The 26,491-nt window shown below is 49.0% G+C and overlaps 1 protein-coding gene and 1 long non-coding RNA gene across 18 annotated transcripts in view; one reads left to right on the forward strand and one right to left on the reverse strand.

The window, feature by feature from the left end:
• Window positions 1-26,491, forward strand: part of ABCC1 (ATP binding cassette subfamily C member 1) — a 192,744-nt gene that overhangs the window by 149,448 nt on the left and 16,805 nt on the right. For 16 of the 17 annotated variants that reach the window (XR_013412351.1, XM_077987126.1, XM_077987127.1 and 13 more), the window contains 5 exons: window positions 5,307-5,397; window positions 8,079-8,214; window positions 12,723-12,930; window positions 16,472-16,782; window positions 23,565-23,764. Coding sequence is in view for 16 of the 17 variants with exons in the window: in XM_077987126.1 (XP_077843252.1) it covers window positions 5,307-5,397; window positions 8,079-8,214; window positions 12,723-12,930; window positions 16,472-16,782; window positions 23,565-23,764 (946 nt within the window). In the remaining variant the exon portion in view is untranslated. Of the gene's footprint in view, window positions 1-1,530; window positions 1,561-5,306; window positions 5,398-8,078; window positions 8,215-12,722; window positions 12,931-16,471; window positions 16,783-23,564; window positions 23,765-26,491 lie in introns of all 17 variants that reach the window. The other variant, XM_077987128.1, reaches the window with a different exon arrangement.
• LOC144338359 (uncharacterized) lies at window positions 19,991-25,806 on the reverse strand. Its single transcript, XR_013412384.1, has 2 exons — window positions 25,326-25,806; window positions 19,991-21,064 (listed from the first exon to the last, which is right to left on the reverse strand). It is a non-coding gene; the product is annotated as an uncharacterized LOC144338359 (long non-coding RNA).

Below are 26,491 nucleotides of genomic sequence, written 5' to 3' on the forward strand. Positions count from 1 at the left end.
GGGATTGCAGGCATGAGCCATCGCACCTGGCTGCTCTGAGGGGTTTTTGGTTGTCTCTCTATCCCCAGGACTAAGAAAAGAGCCTGACACATAGTTAGACACTCGATAAATGTGTTAAATAATTGAGTGGATGAATCGCACCCTGGCTGTTCAAGGCACGTCCTGCGTAAGCAATGGGTAGGCCAGAGGGCTTTGGATGTTTACGCAGCAGCATAAATACCTCAGACTAGGAGAAAATAGGAGTAGACCCCTCTCAGGTCTGCTTTAGAAACCAGCTTTCTCAGTCCTGGCTGTGAGAGGGGCCCCTCTGGCAATGGAAAGTCAGCTCTGCTTCTTGAGTTGGCCATACAATTGTCAGTCTGTCCATCTGTCTGCTGGGTGTGTACAGAGTGCCTGCTGTGTGCCGCAAGGCCACCTGGTACGTGAGCCTCTGTGTGGAATGGTGCCCCCCACCTTGAGTTGTGCAGTGTGCATCCTGTGTAACTGCACTTGGCCACCTGCTGTGCCAGGTGCTGGTAATACAGCGATGGATAAGACCCACTTCATGCCCTTGAGAGCTCACAGTCTGATGGGAGAGACAGACACCAAACAATAAGGGTATCACAGTGCTAAATGCAGTGACGGAGGAGTGCTTGAGGGCCTGGGAAATCCCAGAGAGGAAGCCCCCATCGCAGCCTGGGAGGGTCCAGGATGATATCTGGGCTAAGTCAGCTGCTCTTCTCCTCTTGGGTACATGTGCATCTGGCTCTGTGTGGGGCCAGCCCTTGTCATAAGCAATGTCTGTCCTCAAAGGGGTTGAGGGCAGACAGTAAGTACCCAGTAAATGTGTGCTAAATGAACCATTTATTGGTGGGAGTAATGGTCCCATGCTACCTCCCAATGTCATTGCCTGGCCTGCCTACTCTTAATACTTTCTTTCCCTCTCCTGCTATAAAAACAGGTGTGAAGACTGAAGGTTGGTCTGCATTATTTGTTTAGCTCTATTTATGGTTAAACACAGTTATGACTTTGTGGCTCATGCCTGTATTCCTAGAACTTTGGGAGGCCAAGGCAGGTCTATCAGCTGAGGTCAGGAGTTTGAGAACAGCCTGGCCAACATGGCAAAGTCCCGTCTCTACTAAAAATACAAAAATTAGCCAGGTGTGGTGGCAGGCACCTGTATCCCAGCTGCTTGGGAGGCTGAGGCTAGAGAACTGCTTGAACCTGGGCAGCAGAGGTTACAGTGAGCCGAGATCACGCCACTTCACTCCAGCCTGGGCTAAAGAGTGAAACTCCGTCTCCAACAAACAAAAACCCAACACAGTTATGACTTTGGAGAAAGGGGTTGGTCTTCGGCAGTGTGCTTGTCCCAGATCCACCCAGCATGTGTGGGTTGGGGAAACTGAGGCACAAATGGAGCAGACCCTTCAGCCATTCTTGCCCCTCCCCCTTTAGAAAAGACAGCCCCTTCACTTAGTTAGTTAGTTAGGGGCTTAGGGTGGGAGTTTTGCTTTGCTTCTTAACAACATCTTGGGTCTTCTGAATTCCCAGGCAGCAAAGTGATGGACGAGGAGGAAGCAGGTCAGTACTGCCTGGGTTGGAGTTGACTCTGCTCATCGAATGAGGCCAGAGACGGGCCGAGACCGTCGCTGCATGTCTGGGGAGGTGTCGTCAGATGTCTGGGTTTTCACTCCCCCGGTTGTTCATTGGTTCACTTAGCACACATTTACTGGGTACTTCCTGTGTGTCTGGCTTTGAGGCTGGCACTGGGGGATACGGCCTGAGTCCCCAGATCCCTTTATTGTCGCTGGTGACCTTGACTAAGCTTTACTGTTTCATGTGTCACGTTACCATGGCCAGCACGCCTCGAGGGGACCGTGCTTATGAAGTGCCTGGCACACAGTGGATAGACAATAAATGGCAACAGTTTGATTGTGAGCTGCCACCCATGCATCCTGGGGCACAGTCAAGACACACATGGGCCCAGACGATGCAGGGTGATCCGCGCCTGTGGGGAGCTGCAGCAGGTGGTGGTGGAGGGCCCTGAGGAGGGGTGTCACCTAGAGGAATTCCAGTGGCCAGAGTGGACCCGTCCCTCCTGCCTTCGGCAGTGTGTGGCTAAGGGTCCCAGCCAAGGGCTTTTTTTTAAAAAAGCAACAGAAGCTGAATCTGGCCACCTTAAACAAAAAGACTGTTTCCTGGAAGGATACCGGGTAACTCATGAATCAAAGGCAGAACCGAGCCAGTAGAACTCAGGAAATGGGGACTCCGGGACCAGACAGACTCTTTTAGGACAGATGAACTGTCTTTGGTCCTTGTAGACCACTGATGAGGGTTCAAGTCCTGGGAGAGGGGCTTTCATGGGGCAATCTCGGACACTGTCCACCTTGGCTGGGGGAATCTGAGGCACCCTGATTGACAGGCCCACCAAGGCTGTAGGAAGAGGGAGAGCTGATTCCTTCAAAAGGCCAACAGGGGGCCAGGAGCAGTGGCTCACACCTGTAATCCCAGCAGTCTGGAAGGCCAAGGTGGTTGGATCACCTGAGGTCAGGAGTTTGAGACCAGCCTGGCCAACATGGTGAAACCCCGTCTCTACTAGAAATACAAAAGAATTAGCCGGACGCAGTGGTATGTGCCTGTAATCCCAGCTTCCTGGGAGACTGAGGTGGTAGGATCAATTGAACCCAAGAGGCAGAGGTTGCAGTGAGCCAAGATCGCACCTCTGCACTCCAGCCTGGGCGACAGAGAAGACCCTGTCTCAAGACAAGAAAAAGAAAACAAAGGCTGACAGGATGGTGGACTAACCGATGTTCAGATTCCTCCTCTTAGGCGCTCGGTCCTCCCCCATGCAGAGTGGAATTTTCCAGCTGCCCAGTTCAACCTGTAGGCTAATTGGTGGGTTGAGAGGGTGAGACTGCCATAGCAGGCCACTGCAACCTTAGCGAGCACTGCATTCTTGCAGAAGCTCGCAACTGACCCTGGTGGTCAGTGAGGAACAGGAGAAGTGAAGGTTGAGGCTTACAGGAGGGCGGCCTGAGGCTGCTGGTAGGAGGAGGGGGCTCTCTGCGGCATGCAACCTCCGGATGGAGGTCCCTGGGAGTGTTCTGGAACATTCTCATTCCTGCACAAAGAAAGATGGTTAAGAGCGTGGCCGGTTCCCAGTGTTACGCATGTGTGTGAGAACTGGCTGCCTGGGAAGTCCTGCTTGGTGTCAGTCTTCCTTCCTGGGTGATGTGGTTATTTGCGCTTTGTTTGTTTGTTTTCTTAATTTAGTGTTTAGTTAGTTTAGACAAAACAAAACAGATGCTGACATTAAAGGGAATGTTTAAAGCAGAGGTTCTCAGTTCCTGGCTATGCCTGTAGTTCTCTGGAGAACGTGTTTAAGGGGCTGCCATCACTGAACACTCGCCGTGCCAGGCCCTGCGTGCGATCTCGTTTCATCCTCTCACGAATGAGGGTTGGGTCTGCTGCTGTTCCTGTTTTGCAGATGTGGAAGATGAGGCTCAGAGAAGTTTATCATTTCCCCAAGGCGCACAGCCAGGAAATGAGAGAGCACTTCCCACACATCACAGTTGATGGAGCGTGCTCTAATTCAGAGTCACCGCAGGGACCGGGCTAGACACGAGAGCACCTGCCTATTTTTTAATTTTAATTTTTTTTCTTTTATTAATGTTTCTTAGGTTTCTTTTTTAATTTTTGTTTTATTTTATTTTATTTTTTTTTGAGACAGAGTCTTGCTCTGTCACCCAGGCTGGAATGCAGTGGCACGATCTCAGCTCACTGCAACCTCTGCCTCCTGGGTTCAAGCAATTCTAGTGCCTCAGCCTCCCGAGTAGCTGGGATTACAGGTGCGCACCACCACACCCAGGTAATTTTTGTGTTTTTAGAATAGAGTTGGGGTTTTTCCATGTTGGCCAGGCTGGTCTCGAACTCCTGGCCTCAAGTGATCCGCCCACCTCGGCCTCGAAAGTGCTGGGGATTACAGGTGTGAGCCACCATGCCCGACCGCCACCTGTTCATTCATAAAGCCCCCTGTGACTCATTTACAACCAAGACTGAGAATCCCTGGCATGGAGCGCCTCCCTGAGTCCAGGAATGATCTCTGCAGCCCCCTCTTCCCTTCCAGGCGTGTCTGTGTCTCCAGGTGTGGCTGTTTCTGGGAGACTTTGCATTTTTTAGCTCTGTTTTTATTTGTGTCACCTGAGTGTGTTCCCAGGGTCACCCTAGCATGTTCCCAGGGTCACCCTGACCATGCTGCTGGCTGCATATCTATCCCTTTTGTGTCTTTTGTCTTGGGTCCTCTCCCACCTCTTCTGGGGTCAGCCCTCTCATGCCTTATATTGTGCTGCTTTCTCTCCTGGCACCAAGGAATGAGGCAGTCAGTGCAGAGTGGGGGCAGTAGTCATCATCCTCACTGAGTTATTGTGAACCGGGAAAGAGATAGGATCTGTTTTGACACAGCACGATGCCCGAGCGCACTTGATAAATGTTGGCTGTCATTGTCATTGTTGATGTTCCGGTGATTATTATTGATGCCAGGTGAATTCTTACTGGGATCAGGGCAGATATCCAGCTGCCGTGTCCCTTGGTGTCCTTATCAGTGTCCTTCCTTAAGTCTGCAACCAAGGCATCTGCCAGGGCTGGGATCTCATCTGAAGACTCAACCAGGGAAGGGTCCACTTTGAAGCTCACCTGGTTGTTGACAGAACTCGGTTCCCCAGTTGTTCAAATGTTGAAATACTTTCTTATTACTGTGGAGACAGCCACTGCCCCAGGTACCTTTTACCCTGAACTCTTGGGACCTCTGTGTGGTCTGGGAACTGAAGGGTTAACTTCTGGCACTACAGGGGTCTCTGGGCCTCTGCCTGTTGGCTGATGCCCTTGTCAAATTGGTTATCTATTTTGAGTATCACCTCTTCTTGCAGTGCTTGGGAATCAGGGGGCTATGCCCTTTCCCTGGTGTGGTTCCTTGCATCCTGGTCCTAGGAAGTGAGTTTAACACAGCAGAGCTACTGTTTTCTGGGCTGCGTTTTACCCATTGCTGCTGTCACAGGATGCTGGCTCAGGCCCAGTTCCCTCAGTGGATGGAGCCCTTTGCACAGTTGCGAAGCACTGTCTCTGCCCCAAGGGACTGAACCCCAAATACCACCTGCCCCACAACCAGACAGCCTGTCCGTGGCCTCTGCAGAGCAGGTCTCCTATTTCCGATCGTCCTGGCGGCCAGGTGCTCTGCTGTCTCCTCCCTGTAGTGGCTGGTGTTTCTTGCCCTTGGTTTTAGCATCTGGCTTATGTAACCCCACTTGCCCCCTTTGTCTCTCTTCTGCCAGGGGTCACGGGCATCAGCGGTCCAGGGAAGGAAGCAAAGCAAATGGAGAATGGCATGCTGGTGACAGACAGTGCAGGGAAGCAACTGCAGAGGTAAGAGCTGGGAGGGTGGCCCCAACCCGAGGACCCTGCCCTGTCAGCGGGAGGACAAGTGGAGGGACAGAAGAAAGGCCTCGGCCCCCTGGGGTCCTGGAAGTCCTGGTCTTTCTGCCTCCCCTCCCAAATCCTCCAAAGACCTTGCTTTTCAGAGCACAGAGGCCCAAAGAAAGAATGTGACACTCTTCTTGCCAGGTGGCACGACACACACAGTCCTCATGATTTAACCATCTGTCCCCACTTCTGACACTCATGTTCCCTATATGGCGTGAGTCTTTGCTCAGATCCCTTGGTGGGGCCTGGAAGGTTCAGGCTTTATGAAGCAGCATTCGATTTAAAACTGTCTCAAGGCCAGGTATGGTGGCTTATGCTTGTAATCTCAGCATTTTGGGAGGTTGAGGCAGAAGGATCGCTTGACGCCAGGAGTTTGAGACCACACTGGGCAATACAGCAAGACCCCATCTCTGCAAAAAAGGAAGTATGTTTGTGTTTGATTATAGAGGGTTTCCTTAGATCCTCGGGGATTTATACCATATGCAGTATGTTAACCATACTAGTTTTTAAAAATTGGCTAAGTTGGCCAGGCATGGTGGCTTACGCCTATAATCCCAGCATTTTGGGAGACTGAGGTGGGCGGATCACCTGAGGACAGGAGTCCGAGGTGGGCGGATCACCTGAGGACAGGAGTCCAAGACCAGCTTGGCCAGCATGATGAAACCCTGTGTCTACCAAAGATAAAAAAATTAGTCAGGCATGGTGGTGCATGCCTGTAGTCCCAGCTACTCGGGAGGCTGAGGCATGAGAATCACTTGAACCCGGGAGGTGGAGGTTGCAGTGAGCCGAGATCGCACCATAGCACTGCAGCCTGGGTGACAGAGCGAGACTCCGTCTCAAAAAACAAAAACAAACAAAACCCAGAAAACAGCAAAACAACAGCAACAACAAAACTTGACAAAGTCAGAGCTTAAACATACCTGACCCCAGAGATTTGAGAAAGGATCGGGGACCTGCAGTTGCTGTAGGGATCAGGAGAGAGCAAAGACGATGCAGCCTCGCACTGTGCCTGGAACAGACAAACACTTGGTAGATGTCACTTTTGCCATTGTTATCATCTTACACAGCCTAAATTGTAGTGGGAGGCTCCAGACAGTGCATGAGTGTAGAAGGATATAAGATTTTCTGTCCAAGGTGTGTGACTTGTGAAGTCCTACGTCATGAAGCAGGAAGCCCCAGCTCCCCATCTGAATTCTAGATTCCATCCAGAGTTGGTTCTGATTCTTCCCTCTGCTCCCTGAAAACTCACTCTTGCTTTTGGATTTGAGGGCCACTTCCTCCTCACTTGGCCTTAACCAAAGACCGTTGCACAGATCTTGTGGGTACGGAAAGGTTACGCACCCCCAGGCCCTAGTTCAAAGAGGGGAGGTGCTGGAGGTTTATTCAGTCTGCAGGAAGTATTTTCAGGGAACACAGTTCTGGGGGTGCAGGGATGACTCACATGGGGCTCCTGACCTCATGTAGCTTGTAATCTTGTGCAGGAGATAAGTAGGTAGAGAAAGGTATAGAAATTTCTACGGCAATGAGCCACAGCTGTGTTTTGCATGGCCTCCATAATTTCTTTCTTTCTTTCTTTTTTTTTTTTTTGACATGGAGTCTCCCTCTGTCACCCAGGCTAGAGTACAGTGTGCACTGGCGCAGTCTCAGCCACTGAACACTAAATTGGTGGCAGTGCAATCTGTGATCATCTCTGGGGGTCTGCATAAAGCTGATGACCACTGATGTGCAAAAAGTGCCTTTTTTTTTTTTTTTTTTTTAATTTGAGGCAGGGTCTTCCTCTGTCGCTGAGGCTGGAGTGCAGTGGCGCAATCATGGCTCACTGCAACTTCTGTCTCTGAGATTCAAGCGATTCTCCTGCCTCAGTGTCCCGAGTAGCTGGGACTACGGGCACGCGCCACCATGCCCGGCTGATTTTTGTATTTTTAGTAGAGATGGGGTTTCACCATTTTGGCCAGGCTAGTCTTGAACTCCTGGCCTCAAGTGATCCACCCACCTTGGCCTCCCAAAGTGCAGGGATTACAGGTGGGAGCCACTGCACCTGGCCGAATAGTACTTTCTGAGTAACACGCTTCTGTGAAGGAGCAGCCAGGGCAAGTTCCTTCCCCAACCCCCGCCACATTTGTAAAACTAGAAAATTGAACTCGCTGGGTACTTTTCTCTGTGTTTTTCATCATGTGTTACATTTTGAATCTTTTTCATGTTTGAAAAATGATCTGTGATGCGCCCTGTTTTATCTTTTATTGGCGCTTTGTTTGTTTGTTTGTTTTGAGATCAATTAGAATTGATCTAAAAAAAAAAAAAAAAAAAAAAAGGCAAGCACGCACTTTTTGCCTATCAGTGGTCATGGGCTTTTTGCAGCCTCCCAGAGATCATCACAGTTTCCCACAGGTCTCATTCCTGCCTGAGACACTGCCTTTCTCTGGGGACCTGGAACCCTGGGGAACGACATGGTGGGGTGTGATGCACATGTGCACGTGTTCATATATATGTTTACACGTGTGCGTGTGGAAACACTCCGTCTCTTATGCCATGGTTCAGACCCACAATAGCAGCCCCAGCAGGGAGCCCTCCAACCCTGCCCAAGGCATCCGTGCCATTGACACCCCTGTGCTTTGCTTCTCCAGACAGCTCAGCAGCTCCTCCTCCTACAGCGGGGACGTCAGCAGGCAACACAACAGCACCGCAGAACTGCAGAAAGATGGGGCCAAGAAGGAGGAGACGTGGAAGCTAATGGAGGCTGACAAGGCGCAGACAGGGCAGGTGAGATTCACTCCTTAAATGATGATGGTGGCTGGAGTTGACAGAGCGCCCGCTGTGCATTGGCACTGTGCAAAGTGCCTTGTCTGTGTGAACTCACGTGTCCATCACAACATACCTCTGAAGGTACTGTTTACAGCGCCAGAAACTGAGGCGGGAGAGGCTAAGTGACTGCCCCAAGGTCACTGCTGGTCAGCGGCAGAACCGGGATTTGAACCCTGGCAGACTCCAGCGTTGGTGCTTGTAGTCTCTGCTCTACTGACTGCCTGAGCAGCTCACGGGGTCTCGTTAGCTAGAGGCAAGCCGGATGTTTTAAATCAGGGCTTCCTGCAATGTGGGGTTCAGTTGTGCATGAGATGGTTTCCGGTTGTGCACAGACACATTAAATGACAGATGAATGTTTGTTACATTTCTTTTTTTTCCTTTTCTTTTTTTTTTTTTTTTTCTGAAACAGAGTCTCACTCTGTCGCCATGGCTGGAGTGCAGTGGTGCGATCTCGGCTCACTACAACCTCTGCCTCCTGGGTTCAAGCAATTTTCCTGCCTCAGCCCCCTGAGTAGCTGGGATTACAAACACTTGCTACCTTGCCCAGCTAATTTTTGTGTTTTTAGGGTTTCACCATGTTGGTCCAGCTGGCCTTGAACTCCTGACCTCAGGTGATCCACCCACCTTGGCCTCCCCAAGTGCTGGGATTAGAGGCGTGAGCACTGCGCCCTGCTTATTTTTTATTTCCCATTTGGTCCTAATGATTACGTCCCTGAGAAAGTCTCAATTGAGTCCTACCCTGCCTTCAGTACCTAACAACCACTAGCCTCTCTTCGTAACAAGGAGACCGGGTTTTGAGCTCCTGTTTTATTGTTTTTAAAGATCGTCTATTTTGGGCAAATGTTAATAATTCTCCATTTGTGGTGGTGATCCAAAGTTTATTTTTAAAAATACATGTGGTTATGTTTTTTGTTTTTTTTTTTAAAAAAGAGAATTGAATTTTTAAAGTAGGTAAAAAATAAGCATGCAGATAAAGAAAAACAAAAAATCCCATGAAAGGTGGTAGCGGGGGAGTGAGGTTGGGGCACCTTTTCTTAGATCCGCCCGGATGTGTCCAGAACTTCCCAGGACTGTCTGTTCCTGGCTTCTTAACTTGTCATCACAGTCAGGACCATAACAAGGGGCAGAGGTGACTGTGGTGTCCTCTCCCGCCTTACCCTTAGTGACCCTCCAGGAAGCCAAAGAAATTACCCCAAATCATAGGACATGGGAAGGAAGGGCCAGAGATGCCAGGCCCATTTAATCCTCACTTAACTCCGATTTTATATTCAAGGAACACCAAAGCCAGGGGGCTTATAACTTGTCAAAGTTGGACCAGGAGTGGAGCCAGGCACAACATGCTCATCATTACTTTCTTTTTTTTTTTTTTTTTATTTGAGACGCTGGAGTGCCATGGCATAATCTGAGCTCACTGCAACCTCCGCCTCCCGGGTTCAAGTGATTCTCCTGCCTCAGCCTCCCTAGTAACTGGGACTACAGGCATGCGCCACCATGCCCAGCTGATTTTTGTATTTTTGGTAGAGATGGGGTTTCACTATGTTGGCCAGGCTGGTCTCAAACTTCTGACCTCGTGATCCGCCCGCCTCAGCCTCCCAAAATGCTGGTGCTGGGATTACAGGCGTGAGACACGGTGCCTGGCCTTTTTTTTTTTTTTTTTTTTTAATTTGTTTTCTTTTTTTTTTCTGAGACAGGTTCTGACTCTGTCACCCAGGATGGAGTGCAGTGGCACAATCATGGCTTACCGCAGCCTCCACCTCCCAGATTCAAGTGATTCTCCCACCTCAGCCTCCCGAGTAGCTGGGACTACATGTGTGCACCACCATGCTTGACTAATTTTCTTTATTTTTTGTAGAGATGAGGTTTCACCCTATTTCCCGGGCTGGTCTTGAACTCCTGGGCTCAAGTGACTTGCCTGCTTCCCAAAGTACTGGGATTACAGATGTGAGCCACCCCACCTGGCCGCACACTTGTCATTTGTGACCCCCGAGCCCACCACATTCCATTGCTCATGAGAAAGAGGTTCCCGAACGCTATAGGCTAATTTCAGGGACGGCAGCAGCTTGGCTGCATATGATGAAGCCAAGTGGTGAAGTAAACACATTCTCAATTATGACCTGTCTCCTCACCCACATATTTCATTTTCCAGAATGGAAACTTGAAAACTCAAAAGGAAGCAATCAGGTACACACCAGACCTGTTATCTTTCACCTGTTACCTTTCAGCTAGACCGTAGGGTCAGATGATTCTTGGTTTTTTTTCTGGTGGGGGCCAGGGCCTCACTGTGTCGCTCAGGCTGGAGTGCAGTGGTGTGACCAGTGTTCACTGCAGCCTGAAGCTTCTGGATTCAGGAGATCCTCCTGGCTCAGCTTCCTGAGTACCTGGGACTATGGGGTGGACCACCACACCTAGCTAATTTTAAACTTTTTTGTAGAGACAGGCTCCTACCGTGTTTCCCAGCCTGGTCTCGAACTCCTGGGCTCAAGTGATTCTCCTGCCTTGGCCTCCCAAAGTGCTGGCATTATAGGTGTGAGCCACCACTCCCAGTTTCCAGATGATTTTTATGACCCAAAATTCAGCATGAAAAGCTTGAAATGATAGTGAGCACAGACACGGGTAAAGATCGCTGGAATTTCTTGAAAGCAAGCCAGGTGGTTTAGGCAGGGGCCGGCCTAAAGCAGAGTGCCCTGTCTGTCATGTCAGGAGGCTAGACTGATTTGTTTAGACCCATGCTGGGCGCCACAGGGAATACAGGAGGGAAAGAAACTGGCAGCTTCGCCTCCGGAGCGAGCTGGACACTGGGAAGATGGGTGAGACGGTGTTCTGTGCTCAGAGGGAAAGGAATTGGGGGAGGCTGGCCCAGTTGGGGTGTGGAGGTGACACTTGGCCTTGGTTGCCAGGCAACATGTCACACATTGCTTAAAGCTCATTGGTGGCTTCTGCTTTCTGTCAGTCTTGGCATAAAAGTTGGAATCCTGACCCGAGTCTCCCATGCCATGTGTGGTCTGACTGCGACCCATATCTTCAACCTCTTGTTCGTTGCTGCTCCGTGATCTGGCTCCAGCCACAAGTGCCTTCTCTCAGTTCCCCAGCTGCGCTGTGTTCCCTCCTACCTCAGGGCTTTTGCACGTGCTGGTTCTGCCACCTTTTTTCCATTTTCAGATGGTTTAACTCCTTTTTTTTTTTTTTCCTGGAGGCAGTGTCTCCCTCTGTCACCCAGGCTGGTGTGCAGTGGCGCAACTTTGGCTCACTGCAGCCTCCGCCTCTATGTTCAAACGACTGTTGTGCCTTAGCCTCCTCCTGAGTAGCTGGGACTGCAGGCACGTGCCCCATGTCCGACTGGTTTTTGTGTTTTATGCAGAGACAAGGTTTCGTCACATTGGCCAGGCTGGTCTCGGACTCCTGACCTCAGGTGATCCACCGGCCTCAGCCTCCCAAAGTGCTGGGATTATAGGAATGAGCCACCCTGCCCAGCCAATACCCTTTATTGTTTTTATTTTTTAGAGATAGAGTCTCTCTCTGTCACCCAGGCTGGAGTGCAGTGGCGCAATCTCGGCTCACTGCAACCTCCGCCTCCCAGGCTCAAGCGATTCTCCTGCCTCAGCCTCCCGAGTAGCTGAGATTACATGTGCCTGCCAACAGGCCCGGCTAGTTTTTGTATTTTAGTAGGGAAGGGATTTCATCATGTTGGCCAGGCTGGTCTCAAATTGCTGATCTCAGGTGATCCACCTGCCTCAGCCTCCCGAAGTGCTGGGATTACAGGCATGAGCCACTGCACCTGGCCTTGGTTTAACTCTTCAATGTCACTTCCTTGAAGAAACCTCCACCAATACCTCTCTAGACAGCATTAGGTCAGGATGTCCACTTTTATACTCACGTGGAATTGTGCGCCGTTTACGGCCCTTCTCTGTGATGATGCATTTATCTGGGATGATTTGATGGGAGCAAATCTCACCATGCGACTGGAAGCTCCATGCATGAGGGCAGAGACCCTGTTTTTTTTTTTTTCTTTTTGAGCTGGGGTCTCACTTGGTCACTCAGGCTGGAGTGCAGTGGGGCAATCTTGACTCACTGCTGCAACCTCTGCCTCCTGGGCTAAAGCAATTCTCCTGCCTCAGGCTCACCATTAGCTGGGATGACAGGTGCCCACCACCACACCCGGCTAATTTTTTGTATTTTCAGTAGAGGCGGGGTTTTGCCATATTGGCCAGACTGGTCTCGAACTCTCTACCTCAGTTGATCTGCCCGCCTCAGCCTCCCAAAGTGTTGGGATTACATGTGTGAGCCACGGTGGCTGGCCCTTGACTTTGTTTACTGCTGACTTTGTCGAATAGCTAGAGGGGAGGGTGTTCTAGGTAGGAGCAAAGACAGGCAGCTGGGTGGCGCAGTGCTGCTGAAGTCCCTGAGCTTGTGGGGCTGGGGCGGGGTGCATGCGTGTGCTAAGCTGCCTTATCTCCCATGGTCTCCAGGTCAAACTTTCCGTGTACTGGGACTACATGAAGGCCATCGGACTCTTCATCTCCTTTCTCAGCATCTTCCTTTTCATATGTAACCATGTGGCCGCGCTGGCTTCCAACTATTGGCTCAGCCTCTGGACTGATGACCCCATAGTCAACGGGACCCAGGAGCACACGAAGGTCCGGCTGAGCGTCTATGGAGCCCTGGGCATTTCGCAAGGTGGGTGCCACTGTCTCCCACCCCGCCCGATTTGGGCCCCTGTTGTGACTTTGTCTAATTACAGAAATGGATCCTTAGAGTCCTCAGGGTTTTGTGGGACCCCAAACCAAGCCAAACCCAGAGGAACAGTAGCTGTCAGCCAGTAGACACTCAGATATTTGTACAGTCAGTGTTTGAGTGCTTTGTTCATTTGGGCCTTGGTGGTAGATGGGAGGAGTGCTCCAGTGTGCCCATTTTACAGATGAGGACAGTTGAGATCAGAGGCCACTGGAAGCACTGTGGGTTGGGAAGGACCCCCGTGACCCTATTTGCTTTGTAAGGGTGACAGAGCTTCTGTGAGGTCTCATTTGTGGACTTTTGCCTGCTGAACGAGGGCGGAAATTGGCTCATACTAGTAATTCCCAATTATGGGCAGTGTTGTCCCCCAGGGATGTTTGACAATATCTGGAGATGCTTTTGGTTGTCACAAGATTGAGAAACCCTGCTGTTGGCCAGGCATGGTGACTCACACCTGTAATCCCACGCTTTGGGAGGCTGAAGTCGGAGGATTGCTTGAGGCCAGATGTTTGAGACCAGCCTGGGCAACATAGTGAGACCCTATCTCTAGAAAAAATAGATAAGTAAAAAAATAGGTAAATAAAATAAACTACAGGTACACGTGGTGGTATGTGCCTGTAGTCTCAGCTACTTGGGCAGCTGAGGTCAGAAGATTACTTGAGCCCAGGAGTTTGAGCCTACAATTCGACCTGTGATTGCACCACTGCACTCCAGCCTGGGCGACAGAGCAAGACCCTGTCTCAAAAAACAAACAAAATCCCCTGCTCTATACCGGTCTGTGTGGTTCTATGGGAGTCCTCAAGTGCAGCAGCGTTGATAATAACAGCTGGCGTTTACGGAGCATTTACTTGGTGCTTGGCTGTGTTCTAAACACTTCCACGTGTTTTAACTTATTTTATCCCTGCAGCAGTCCTGTGAGGTAGGAGTTAATATTTCCCCCATTTTGGAGATACAGAAATTGAGGCCCAGAGAGGTTGAGTGAGTTGCTGAAAGTCACACAGCTAATACATGGCAGTATTGGCATTGAACAAGGCAGTCTGGCTCAGGAGCTCACGCTGTTATCCACTGTGCTATGCAGTATGTGAGCTGTGTTTGCAAATACACATGTATGGTCCATATGATATATTCACAGTAAATGGATAGTCCTGACACATTTGAGCACTTCCTGTATGCCAGGCACATTGCCAAGTGGGGACTTTACATTTCACAGTGCTCTGAGGTTAGCGTCATTGTCCCATTGTACAGATGAGGAAACTGAGAGATTCAGCGACCTATAGAAGGTCCCATAGCTGGTAAGTGGCAGAGATGGGATTTGGCAGCATTGGCTTCAGAGCCTGTCACTTGAGCCCCTGCCTGTTGGGTGTCTTCCTATAAAGAGGCCGAGACAGAGGCCTCTGTTCCTAGGAGTTGCTGCTCTGGAACGCGCAGTGGCCTCATGTGCATTGTTTGAGAGAACCACCAGTGTCTCAAGATCTCCAGGAGGTGGCTTTGGGAAGACCTGCTGATAGCAGAGCACACATGGATTCCTTGACTCTCTCAATCCCTACCCTCCCCTTTCCTTGCCATTAGCGGAAAGGACTGTGGCCTACAAATTATAATTGAGGGAAGATAGAGAACAGAGAGGGTGTGGTATTACCTGAACTCACACAGCAACAATGTCTGTTCCAGAGCTGTGCTGTCTGGTGCAGTAGTTGCAAGACACAGGTGGCTATTTTAATTTCAATTGTTAAAATTAAATAAAGGCCGGGGCAATAGCTCACGCCTGTAATCCCAGCACTTTGGAAGGCCAAGGCGGGTGGATCGCTTAGTCCAGGGGTTCAAGACCAACCTGGGAAACATGGCAAAACCCTGTCTCTACAAAAGTACAAAAATTCGCTGGGCATGGTGGCACATGCCTGTAATCCCTGCTACTCAGGAGGCTGAGGTGGGAGGATTGCTTGAGCCCAGGAGGTCGAGGCTTCTGTGAGCCATGATCACAGCCCTGCACTCCACCCTGGGTGACAGGATGGGAGAGACCCCCTCTCAAAAGAAAAATAAAATTAAAGATTTATTCGATGAGACTAGACAGGTTTCAAGTGCTCAGTAGCCATCATTTCCATCATTTCAGAAAATCATCTTAGATAACACTGTTCTAAAGCAGCGATCCCCAGCCTTTTTGGCACTAGGGACTGGTTTCATGGAAAGGGTGGGGAATGATTTCGGGATGAAGCTGTTCCACCTTAGATCATCAGGCATTAGTTAGATTATCATAAGAAGCCCACAACCTAGGTCCCTTGCATGCACAGGTCACGGTAGGGTTTGCACTACTAGGAGGATCTAATGCCACTGCTGAGCTCACAGGAGACAGAGCTGAGGTGATGATACCAGCTCACTTGCCCACCGCTCACCTCCTGCTGTGGGGCCTGGTTCCTGGCAGGTCATGGATTGCTGCCAATCTGTGGCCCCGGGGTTGGGGACCCCTGGTCTAGAGGAGTATGGCGTGTGGATTAAGAGCAGGCTGTCTGGATTAATATCCCATTTCTGCCTCTGATAGGCACAGTATACTAAGGGCAAAGGCATTCACTTATCTGGACTTCAGTTTTCTTATCTGTAAATTGAGTAGTAATAGAAGTTATTCGGAGTCATCATAAAAATTAGTTACATGTAAAACCCAGCACAGTGCTTAGCACATAGGAAGTACCCTCCGAATAATAGCCACCACCATCATCATTATCATCATTATTATTATTATTATTATTATTTATTTTATTTTTTTTTTTGAGACGGAGTCTCGCTCTGTCGCCCAGGCTGGAGTGCAGTGGCCGGATCTCAGCTCACTGCAAGTTCCGCCTCCCGGGTTCACGCCATTCTGCTGCCTCAGCCTCCCGAGTAGCTGGGACTACAGGCGCTGCCACCTCGCCCGGCTAGTTTTTTGTATTTTTTAGTAGAGACGGGGTTTCACCGTGTTAGCCAGGATGGTCTCGATCTCCTGACCTCGTGATCCACCCGTCTCGGCCTCCCAAAGTGCTGGGATTACAGGCTTGAGCCACCGCGCCCGGCCTATTATTATTATTATTATTATTATTATTATTATTATTTTTGAAATGGAGTCTCACTGTGTCGCCCATGTTGGAGTGGAGTGACGCAGTCTCAGCTCACTGCAACCTCCACCTCCTGGATTCAAGCGATTCGCTTGCCTCATCCTCCCGAGTAGCTGGGATTAGGCGCCTGCCACCATGCCTGGTTAATTTTTGTATTTTTAGTAGAGATGGGGTTTCACTGTGTCAGCCAGGTTGGTCTCGATCTCCTGACCTCAAGTGATCCACCCGCCTTGGCCTCCCAAAGTGCTGGGATTACAGGTGTGAGACCCCATGTGTGTTTCCTCATTATTATCATTGTTCGAAGTTGGGAGTCCAGGCCTGCCTCGTCCGCAGGGCCACTCCTCCCTGCAGTGCCTGGTCAGCTCCTCCTCCACATTGTGGAGTTTAACTCCAAGTGTCTGCAGGGATCGCCGTGTTTGGTTACTCCATGGCTGTGTCCATCGGGGGCATCTTGGCTTCCCGCTGTCTGCACGTGGACCTGCTGCACAGCATCCTGCGGTCACCCATGAGCTTCTTTGAGCGGACCCCCAGTGGGAACCTGGTGAACCGCTTCTCCAAGGAGCTGGACACGGTGGACTCCATGATCCCGGAGGTCATCAAGATGTTCATGGGCTCCCTGTTCAACGTCATCGGTGCCTGCATCGTTATCCTGCTGGCAACGCCCATCGCCGCGATCATCATCCCGCCCCTTGGCCTCATCTACTTCTTCGTCCAGGTAAGGGGTGAAGTCTTAGTGTTCAGGACAAGCCCTACTGTGCATTATACACCAGTGTTTCCTAAAGCCTCGTTTTATCTCACCATATCCCCAGTGTGGTGCTTTTGAAGCATGTAGATTTGTTTTTGTCAGTTTCGAATACGTAAATTGTTTTTTTGCTCACAATAACAAAATGCACTTTTTTCCTAAGTTTTATTTTTCCACCTGTCATTTCAAAAAGGAAACAAAACCTATTGCTATAAAGACAACTTCATTATTAAAATTTCTTTTTTTTTTTTTTTTTTGAGACAGCGTCTCGCTCTGTCGCCCAGGCTGGAGTGCAATGGCGCAATCTTGGCTTACTGCAACCTCCATCTCCCAGTTCAAGTGATTCCCCTGCCTCAGCCTCCCGAGTTAACAGGCACGCACCACCACAGCCGGCTAATTTTTGTATTTTTGGTAGAGACGGGGTTTCACCAATGTTGGCCAGGTTGGTCTCAAAGTCCTGACCTCAGGTGATCTGCCCACGTCGACCTCCCAAAGTGTTGGGATTACAGGTGTGAGCCACTGCACCCAGCCTAAAATTTCTTCAAGTATAAAATTCTTTAGTTCCTAAGCCTCCTGCAGGAGACAGGAACTAAAGAAAAAACATGAATAATAGCAGCTTAAATAAGACAGATGTTTCTTTCTCTCTGTCATAATGGAAATTTAGAGGTAGGCTGCTCAGGGCTGGTATGGCAGCTTCATGAATTAAATATCCCAGATACCTGCTTTTATTTAAACATTTTAATAATCTTACCATATTTATACAAGCCTTTAATTCTTAAGTTGGCCTCATGGTCCAAGGTTGCTGCTGGAGCTCCAGCCATTATATCTATATTTCAGTCATTGAGACCAAGGAAGGGAAGTAGGGCAAGGGAGCATTTGGGTGCTGAATCAGCACTACTCCCTTATCTGCAGGCACACATCCTTTTTTTTTTTTTTCTTTTTTTTTTTGAGACGGAGTCTCGCTCTGTTGCCCAGGCTGGAGTGCAGTGGCCGGATCTCAGCTCACTGCAAGCTCCGCCTCCCGGGTTCACGCCATTCTCCTCTGCAGGCACACATTCTAAGACCCCTCCTAATGGATGCCTGAAACTGCAGATGGTATTGAATCCTACATATACTGTTTTTTTTTCCTGTACATACATACCTATGATAAAATTTCATTTATAAATTTGGCATAATAAGAGATTAATAGCAGTGATTTATAATAAAATAGAACAGTTACAGCAATATGCCAGTATCACTACTCCTGCACTTTAGAGGCGTTATTTTTATTATTATTATTATTATTTTTTGAGACAGAGTCTAGCTTTGTCTTCCAGGCTGGAGTGCAGTGGTGGAATCTTGGCTCACTGCAACATCCGCCTCCCATGTTCAAGCGATTCTCTTGCCTCAGCCTCCCAAGTAGCTGGGATTACAGGCATGTGCCACACCCAGCTAGTTTTTGTATTTTTAGTAGAGACGGAGTTTCACCATGTTGGCCAAGCTGGTCTCAAACTCCTGACCCCAAGTGATCCGCCCGCCTCAGCCTCCCAGAGTGCTGGGATTACAGGCATGAGCCACTGTGCCCAGCCAGGAGCATTATTGAGTAAATTCGGGTTCCTTACACATAAGCCCCACAGTACCATGGCAGTCAGTCTGATAACGGATATGGCTGTTAAGTGACTAAACTGGCAGGGAGGGTCTGCAGCATGGATCCGCTGGACAAAGGGATGATTCACACCCCAGATGGGACTGGGGGAGATTTCATCACACTACTCAGAAGGGTGCACAATTTAAAACTTACACATTATTTATTTCTGAAATTTTTCATTTATTTCATTTCATTTACTGTTTTTCGATCGCAGTTGACCATGGATAACCAAAACCATGTGTATTAGTTTATCCTCATGCTGCTGTGAAGAAATACTCAATACTGGGTAATTTATTGAGGAAAAAGATGCGATTGACTCACAGTTCCGCACGGCTGAGGAGGCCATGGCAGAAGGAGAAGCAAACATGTCCTCCTTCACATGGCGTCAGGAAGAAGAATGAGGGCGCCACGAAGTCAGGGAGCTCCCCTATAAAACCATCAGATCTTGTGAGAAGTAACTCACTATCATGCGAACAGGTTGGGGGAAACTGCCCCTATGATTCAGTTATCTCCAGCTGGTCCCTCCGATGACACATGGGGATTAACGGAACTATAATTCAGGATGAGATGTGGGTGGGGACACAGCCAAACCATATAGCCGTGGAAAGCGAAACCTTGGATCAGAGGGACACCTGTACATCTAATTGTCCAGAACTTAGTCATGGGACCAGCTGTATTCACAAGGGACCCTGGGAAGTGTCATGTTTCAGCTGGGCACATAGCACTTCCCAACAAGAAGTTTCTGTTGGGCCTGGGCGTGGTGGCTCACGCCTGTAGTTCTAGCCCTTTGGGAGGCTGAGGCGGGTGGATCACCTGAAGTCAGGAGTTTGAGACCAGCCTGACCAATATGATGAAACCCTGTCTCTGCTAAAAATACAAAAATTAGCCAGGTGTGATGGCATGTGCCTGTAATCCCAGCTACTCGGAAGGCTGAGACAGGAGATTGCTTGAACCCGGGAGGCGGAGGTTGCAGTGAGTCAAGATTGCGCCACTGCACTCCAGCCTGGGTGACAGAGCGAGACTCTGTCTCAGAAAAATAAAGAAGTTTCTGTTGGGAAAGAAGGAGAAATTGTGTAGGCAGTCAGTCATCTCTGCTGCATCCCTTCTGCAGAAACGGTTATATGTTCTTTGTTCTTTAAACACATGTGGTTTCTTAGCATATCGCAGGATAGATCATGTTTTCAATTGACAGGTGGAACATCTTGCTAAGTGGGAGAGCTGAGAGTGCAACCTCAAGTCTCTCCATTTCCCAAACTGTGCCATTACTTACCCCTAAAAGATTAACTGCAGCACGGTTGCCAGTAGGGATGGGTTGTTTAGATGGGAGCATTCCAGCTGCAAAGCAAAACAAGAGTAAGAAACCATGAGGTATGGCATATTTCAAATCATGCTGCACAGCTGTTCAGGTGGCATCCAGGGGGCCTTGGTTCAGTCAGCCGGCCCCTGCGCACCACTACACTGTGGCCCAATGATTGATGAGAACAAACAGTGATGGAATCAGAGAGTAGGTCCGGTTCCCGGAGTCTCATTATATCCCCTTGAAATTGGTGCCAGCTTTTTTTTTTTTTTTTTTTTTTGCATTTACTAAAAATGTTATCTATGTTCATACGCCAGCTGGAAAATTTCCTGAAAGACTCAAAAAGAAGACTCCAAAACAGGCCAAATGCAATGTTGAGGGCAACTTAAATGTCTGCCAATAGCAGGACCTTGGGGACACCGTGGAGCGATGTGGCTTTGAGCAGGGGTACACAGTGGAACAATGTGGCTTTGAGCAGGGATAATTAGAAGACACAGCTGTTGGAACACCAAGGATTTTATTTTTCAACAACAAAGGAAATGATTTCAGCAAAGGACCAAGTTGTATGTGGGCTGTCATCACTGAGATGAAATGTATAATGTGTGTGGGCAGGACTGGAAGGGAGGTGGATACATGAAAACATCCTCTTTTTAAGGGTCAAGATTATAGGATAGTAAATTTTTTAATGGCTTTTGGCTAAACGTACATTTATCCTCTCACCAGGCAGTCTCATTCTTAAGTGTATATGGGAAAAAAAAAAAAAAGCAAAGGCAGTGCTTAGAATATTCTCAGCATCTTGATTCATAATCGGCCCAAACTGGAAACAGCTCAAATGTCCGTTAACAGGACTGTGGAGAAATAAATTGTGATATAATTATACAATCTATGGCCGAGTAGTAAAAAGGAATGGAATGCTAATACACAACAATTTGGGTTTATCTCACAGATAATTACAGTGATCAAAAGAAGCCAGACGCAAAAGAGTAGGTACTTTGAGATTTCATTTACATGAAGTTTGGTCGGGTGAGGTGGCTTATGCCTGTCATCTCAGCACTTTGGGAGGCCGAGGCGGGAGGATCGCTTGGGCGCAGGAGTTCGAGACCAGCCTGAGCAAAATGGGAATACCTGATCTCTACCGAAAATATAAAAATTAGCTGGGTGTGGCGGCATGCACCTGTAGTCCCACCTACTTGAGAGGCTGAGGTGGAAGGGTCACTTGAGCCTGGGAGGTGAAGGTTGCAGTGAGGTGACATTGTGCCACTGCACTTCAGCCTTGGTGACAGAGCAAGTTGTCTCAAAAAAACATGAGATCAGCGGGGCGGGTGGATCACCTGAGGTCAGGAGTTTGAGACCAGCCTGGCCAACATGGTGAAACTCCGTCTCTACTAAAAATACAAAAATTAGCCAGGTGCGGTGGTGGACGCCTGCAATCCCAGCTACTCAGGAGGCTGAGGCAGGAGAATTGCTTGAACCTGGGAGGCAGAGGTTGCAATGAGCCGAGATTATGCCACTGCACTCCAGCCTGGGTGACACAGCAAGACTCTGTCTTAAAAACTAAAAAAATTATCAGATCATTCCTGAACAAATATTCATCTCAGGTTAGATTTTTCCAGTAAATAAGGTTCGGAGGCAGCGGCAAGTGGAGGAAATTGAACAGGTAACACCCTTCAGAGCGATTTACATCTGGACTGTTCAGAAGGCAAGCCAATGAGAGAGGAAGGAGATGTGGTCCAGGGTAAGATGGGGCAGAACCACCTGGGCCTTCAGCCGCGCAGAGGGGTCTGGATTTCATGGGAGGCGGTGGGAACAGCTGGAGAAGAAATTATATCTGATCCACATTCCAGCAATTGGCGGAACAGCTATTCTGAGACTGCGTGGGGTTGTGTGGTGCCTGGGTTCACTTACAGAGCTTCTAGGGCCTCAGGAGGCTCTCCATCTGTGGTTCCAATTAATGCCTGTGCCGCCACCCAGAAAGAAGCTGCCAACCACAGAGGCCTCGTAAAAGCCACCTGCTGCTGTTGATGCTCTCTGTTGGACTCTGCCCCAAAGCAGCCCAGTACACCTGGCGCAGGGCAGGACGCAGGGAGGCTGAGTTCCTAGCAACCCCGTATTAGTTTTCCCAGCTCTGCTGTCGATAAGCAATTGTAGGCACCTTTTGGAATCGGGAACCCTGAGCTCACCAGTTCCTTTTGCATAGATGAGAAAACCTAGTCTAGGAGAGTGCGGTGTCCTCAAATGGCTGGTGCAGCCTCTGATCCACAGCTCCACAAAGCTTCCAGAGGGTGGCTGGCTTTTGTTCTGAATCTAACGAGACTTAGCGGGCGGCTCTTGGTGCCTGGCACTGGCTAAATGCCCAGGTTGGGGCAGGCAGAGCAGATGAGGCATCTCCTGGCGAGGGTGGGTGGAGCTGCTTGTGAAACGTATCATCGTAGCCCAGGAGCTGGGACACTGAAGCCCGGAGATGGTGCTCATGTTGGAGGATGGGAAGGGCTTCCCTAGGAAGTGACATTTGTGCTACCATCTGCTGGGTGATGAGGAATGGCCTGGATGGGACAGGAATGGTGGTAGGGACAGGCGGCCTGTGTACAGGAAAGGAAGGGGAGAGTTACAGGACAAGATGAGTTGAGGGAAGCGTGGTTGGCAACTCTAAGAGCACTGGGAGGCCATCGAAGGAGGAGGGTGACAAGATTGACCTCATCTTCATGGGCATCTCAGCTGGGCTGAGTGTCCCAGAACCGGCCATTGCAGGGACACAGTCACCCCTGAGGGGATGTGATCAACAGGTGGAATTCTGTCACTTAACCGTAGTCACCAGCTAACTGAGTGCTTACTGTTAGGTCAAACTATATGAAATTGCTAATATTCATTTCTTATCTATAGAAACAGCCATTTCTTATGGTTCAACCTAATATTACCAGGCACTGTGCTTAGTGACATCATGTATATCTAGATGATTTATGAAATAATGTAGCCACGCAAATATACATCACATGTAAGACTGTAATTCTTACATGTCACCCTCACAATGACCCTGTGAAGCAAGCCTTGTGGGTTTTTTTTTTTTAATAATTTTTTGTTTTTGTAGAGATGGCGTTTTGCCATGTGCCTGGGCTGATCTCAAACTCCTGACCTCAAGTGATGTCCCGCCTCTGCCTCCTGAAGTGTGGGTATTACAAGCATAAGCCACCACACCTGGCCAAGCAAGCCTTGTTGTTCCCATTTTACAGATGAGGAAACTGAGGCTTAGAGAAATAAAGTGTTAGCCGTGTTTATATTGCCAGTCAGTAGTTGAGTCAGGATTTGAACTGAGGTCTCGTTGACCTCAAAGCCTATCCCCAAAACCACACTGCTGGTTCTAGAAAGCCCTAGAGGTGGAAGGCTTCAGAGAGGCAGTACAGGGTAGAGGTTAGCCCTTTGCAGTCCAGATGTCCTGGGTTTGAATCCCAGCTCTGCCCCTTGCTAGCCATGTCACCTTGGGGAGGAGATTAACGAGCTTCTTTGTGCCTTAGTTTACTCATCATATATAGGAATGAGCACCTCGTAGGTTTTTTGTGAGGATTGAATGAACTGATGTTTGTAAAAATGCTTAGAACTATGCCTGGAGCAGTAGTCTTTGTATAAGCATGAGCTATTAATCGTCACCATCCTTGTCATTGGTGCTATCCCTGTGCTTCACCAGGTGCATGGGCACCCCTGTGAGAGCAGCCCGGCTCTAACATTTTGTTTCCTGGAGGCTTCGGTGATGTCTAGACTTTGTCCAGCACAGCCGTGCCTTGGGAGGATGGGATGAGGGAACCTTCATCAACTCCCCGCATCTGTTCTCTACTCCAGAGGTTCTACGTGGCCTCCTCCCGGCAGCTGAAGCGCCTCGAGTCCGTCAGCCGCTCCCCAGTCTATTCCCATTTCAACGAGACCTTGCTGGGGGTCAGCGTCATTCGAGCCTTCGAGGAGCAGGAGCGCTTCATTCACCAGAGTGACCTGAAGGTGGACGAGAACCAGAAGGCCTATTACCCTAGCATCGTGGCCAACAGGTGGGCATGGTGGGCCCACAGGAGGAGGCGGAGGAGGCCGCCTTAGCACCTTGTGCCTTTGCCTAGATCTCTTCCTCGTATCTTCAGCTGGGTACAAAGCCAAACCTGGGCCTTTGCAGAAAGGGTAGAGAGGCCTTGATGAGCGCAGAGGAGTGATGAATCATTAAGGGTAGAGAGCAGCACTGTAGACATGCAGTGCCTGGGGCATTTAAATGCAGGGACACAGTTGTTCTGGAGTCAGAAAGCGCTGCAGGTGCTTCCCATTAACTGTCGTCCTAGTGACGCAAGACTGTCAGCGACAGACTCTGCTTTTGAGAATCTTCATGCTGCTGTTCCTGTCTGGGGGTGGTCATGCACCCCTGGGTGAAGTGTGTCAGAAGCAATTTACTAATACTAAACTGAACCATATGAGATTGTCATCTTGTGGGCCAGATGTCATGGCTCACGCCTATAATCTCAGTACTTTGGGAGGCGGAGGCGGGAGGATCCCTTAAGGCCAGAGATTCCAGGCCAGCCTGGGCAACATAGCAAGACCCCCATCTCTCTTAAAAAAAAAAAAAAAGGGCCGGGCGCAGTGGCTCAAGCCTGAAATCCCAGCACTTTGGGAGGCCGAGACGGGTGGATCACAAGGTCAGGAGATGGAGACCATCCTGGCTAACCCATTGAAACTCCGTCTCTACTAAAAAATACAAAAAACTAGCCCGGCGAGGTGGTGGGCGCCTGTAGTCCCAGCTACTCGGGCAGCTGAGGCAGGAGAATGGCATAAACCCGGGAGGCAGAGCTTGCAGTGAACTGAGATCTGGCCACCGCACTCCAGCCTGGGCGACAGAGCGAGACTCAGTCTCAAAAAAAAAAAAGTAGCCTGTCATGGTGGTGTGTGCCTGTAGTCCTAGCTTCTCGAGAGGCTGAGGCTGGAGGATCGTTTGAGCCCAGGAGTTCAAAGATGCATTGAGCTATGATTGCACCACTGCACTCCAGCCTGGGCGACAGAATGAGATCCTGTCTCTGGAAAAACAAAAAAAAGGAGATGGGGGTGGGAGATTGACAGCTTGCGGATCACAGATAATAGCATCAATCCAAAAGAGGCAGAAGTTTGCTAATTATTTGCTGAATTTAGAGAAGTGTCTGACTTACCCCTAAAATAGCATCTCTCTCACCCATTTGCATCCTGATAGACTTTGCTGACAAAGTGACCACACCCCAGAGGTGTCCCACAGCCATTAGCCCATCTTACACCCTCTCATCCCAAGTATAAACCTGGGTGCGCCAACCCTGAATGACTAGAGACCTTGACTTCCCTTGCAGAATTTTTAGGGAGTTTGTCACAATCTGGCTGTGTCTGCCGGAGTAGTAAGGATCAATCACGTGGTTCATAACGGCTGCAATGGAGAAAAGATCAACACCCCATCTTCCTAGAATGCTTTATATTAGAACATTAAAGTAATAGTTACAGTGCTATATGATATCATACGAAGCCTAGCTTTAAACAAATAAGGTGGCCAGGCGCGGTGGCTCACGTCTGTAATCCCAGCACTTTGGGAGGCCAAGGCGGGTGGATCACCTGAAGTCAGGAGTTCGAGATGAGCCTGGTCAACATGGTAAAACTCCGTCTATATTAAAAATACAAAAAAATTAGCTGGGCATGGTGGTGGGTGCCTGTAGTCCCAACTACTTGGGAGGCTGAGGCAGAAGAATCACTTGAACCCAGGAGGCAGAGGTTTCGGTGAGCCAAGTCTGTGCCATTGCACTCCAGCCTGGGCAACAAGAGCAAAACTCCATCTCAAAAAATAATAGAATAGCACAGGAGAGAAGAGAAGAATAAAATGAAAAGTAAAATAAAATAGTTCTGATGCTACGTGATACCATACGTAACCTAGCTTTAAACAGATAAGATGACCGGGCACAGTGTTCACATCTGTAATCCCAGCACTTTGGGTGGCCAAGGTAGGAGGGTCGCTTGAGACCAAGAGTTTGAGACCAGCCTGGGCACTATAGGGAGACCCTGTCCCTGAAAAAAAAGAAAAAAATAAACAAAAAAAAAGCCAGGTGTGGTGGCGTGGGCCTGTAGTCCCAGCTACTCAGGCTGAGGCAGGGGGATCACTTGAACCTGGAAGGTTGAGGCTGCAATGAGCTGTGATCATGTCATCCACAGTCCAGCGTGGATGACAGAGCAAGACCCCATCTCAAAAAAAACAAAACGACAGAAAACAAGATTTCCGTGTCTATTTTAAAGGATAAAATAGTGTATTTTCACATTTTGAAATGAAGAAGAGTCTGGGTTTCGGAACGTTACAGTGATGTTTACTCGTGCTCCTTACCCACCGCCCTCTCAGCTCTGTCTCGTAGCAAGAGACTGTTATTTTCTACTTGTTTTTAGCCAAAAGGCTGAGAAATAATGATGGTTATTTTTAAATCACTGGTGTCTCTTATAGTTGATGTCTTCTTAGTATTTAGGAATTTCCAGGACGTCTTTTTTGTTGTTGTTGTTAATGCATTATATGTGTGTGTGTGTATATATGTGTATGTGTGTGTGTATATATATACACTGTGTATATATATGTATATATGTATATACATATATACATATATATATACACACACACACAGAGAAAGAGAGAGAGAGAGAGATGATTACAGGCGTTAGCCACTGCGCCCGGCTTATATATATATGTTTTAAAGACTTCAATGAGAAAAAGGTTGGTTTTTAAAAAGGCAAGCTTCAGATTC

Source organism: Macaca mulatta, chromosome 20 (assembly GCF_049350105.2).
Source record: "Macaca mulatta isolate MMU2019108-1 chromosome 20, T2T-MMU8v2.0, whole genome shotgun sequence".
NCBI classification, from domain to species: Eukaryota; Metazoa; Chordata; class Mammalia; order Primates; family Cercopithecidae; genus Macaca; species Macaca mulatta.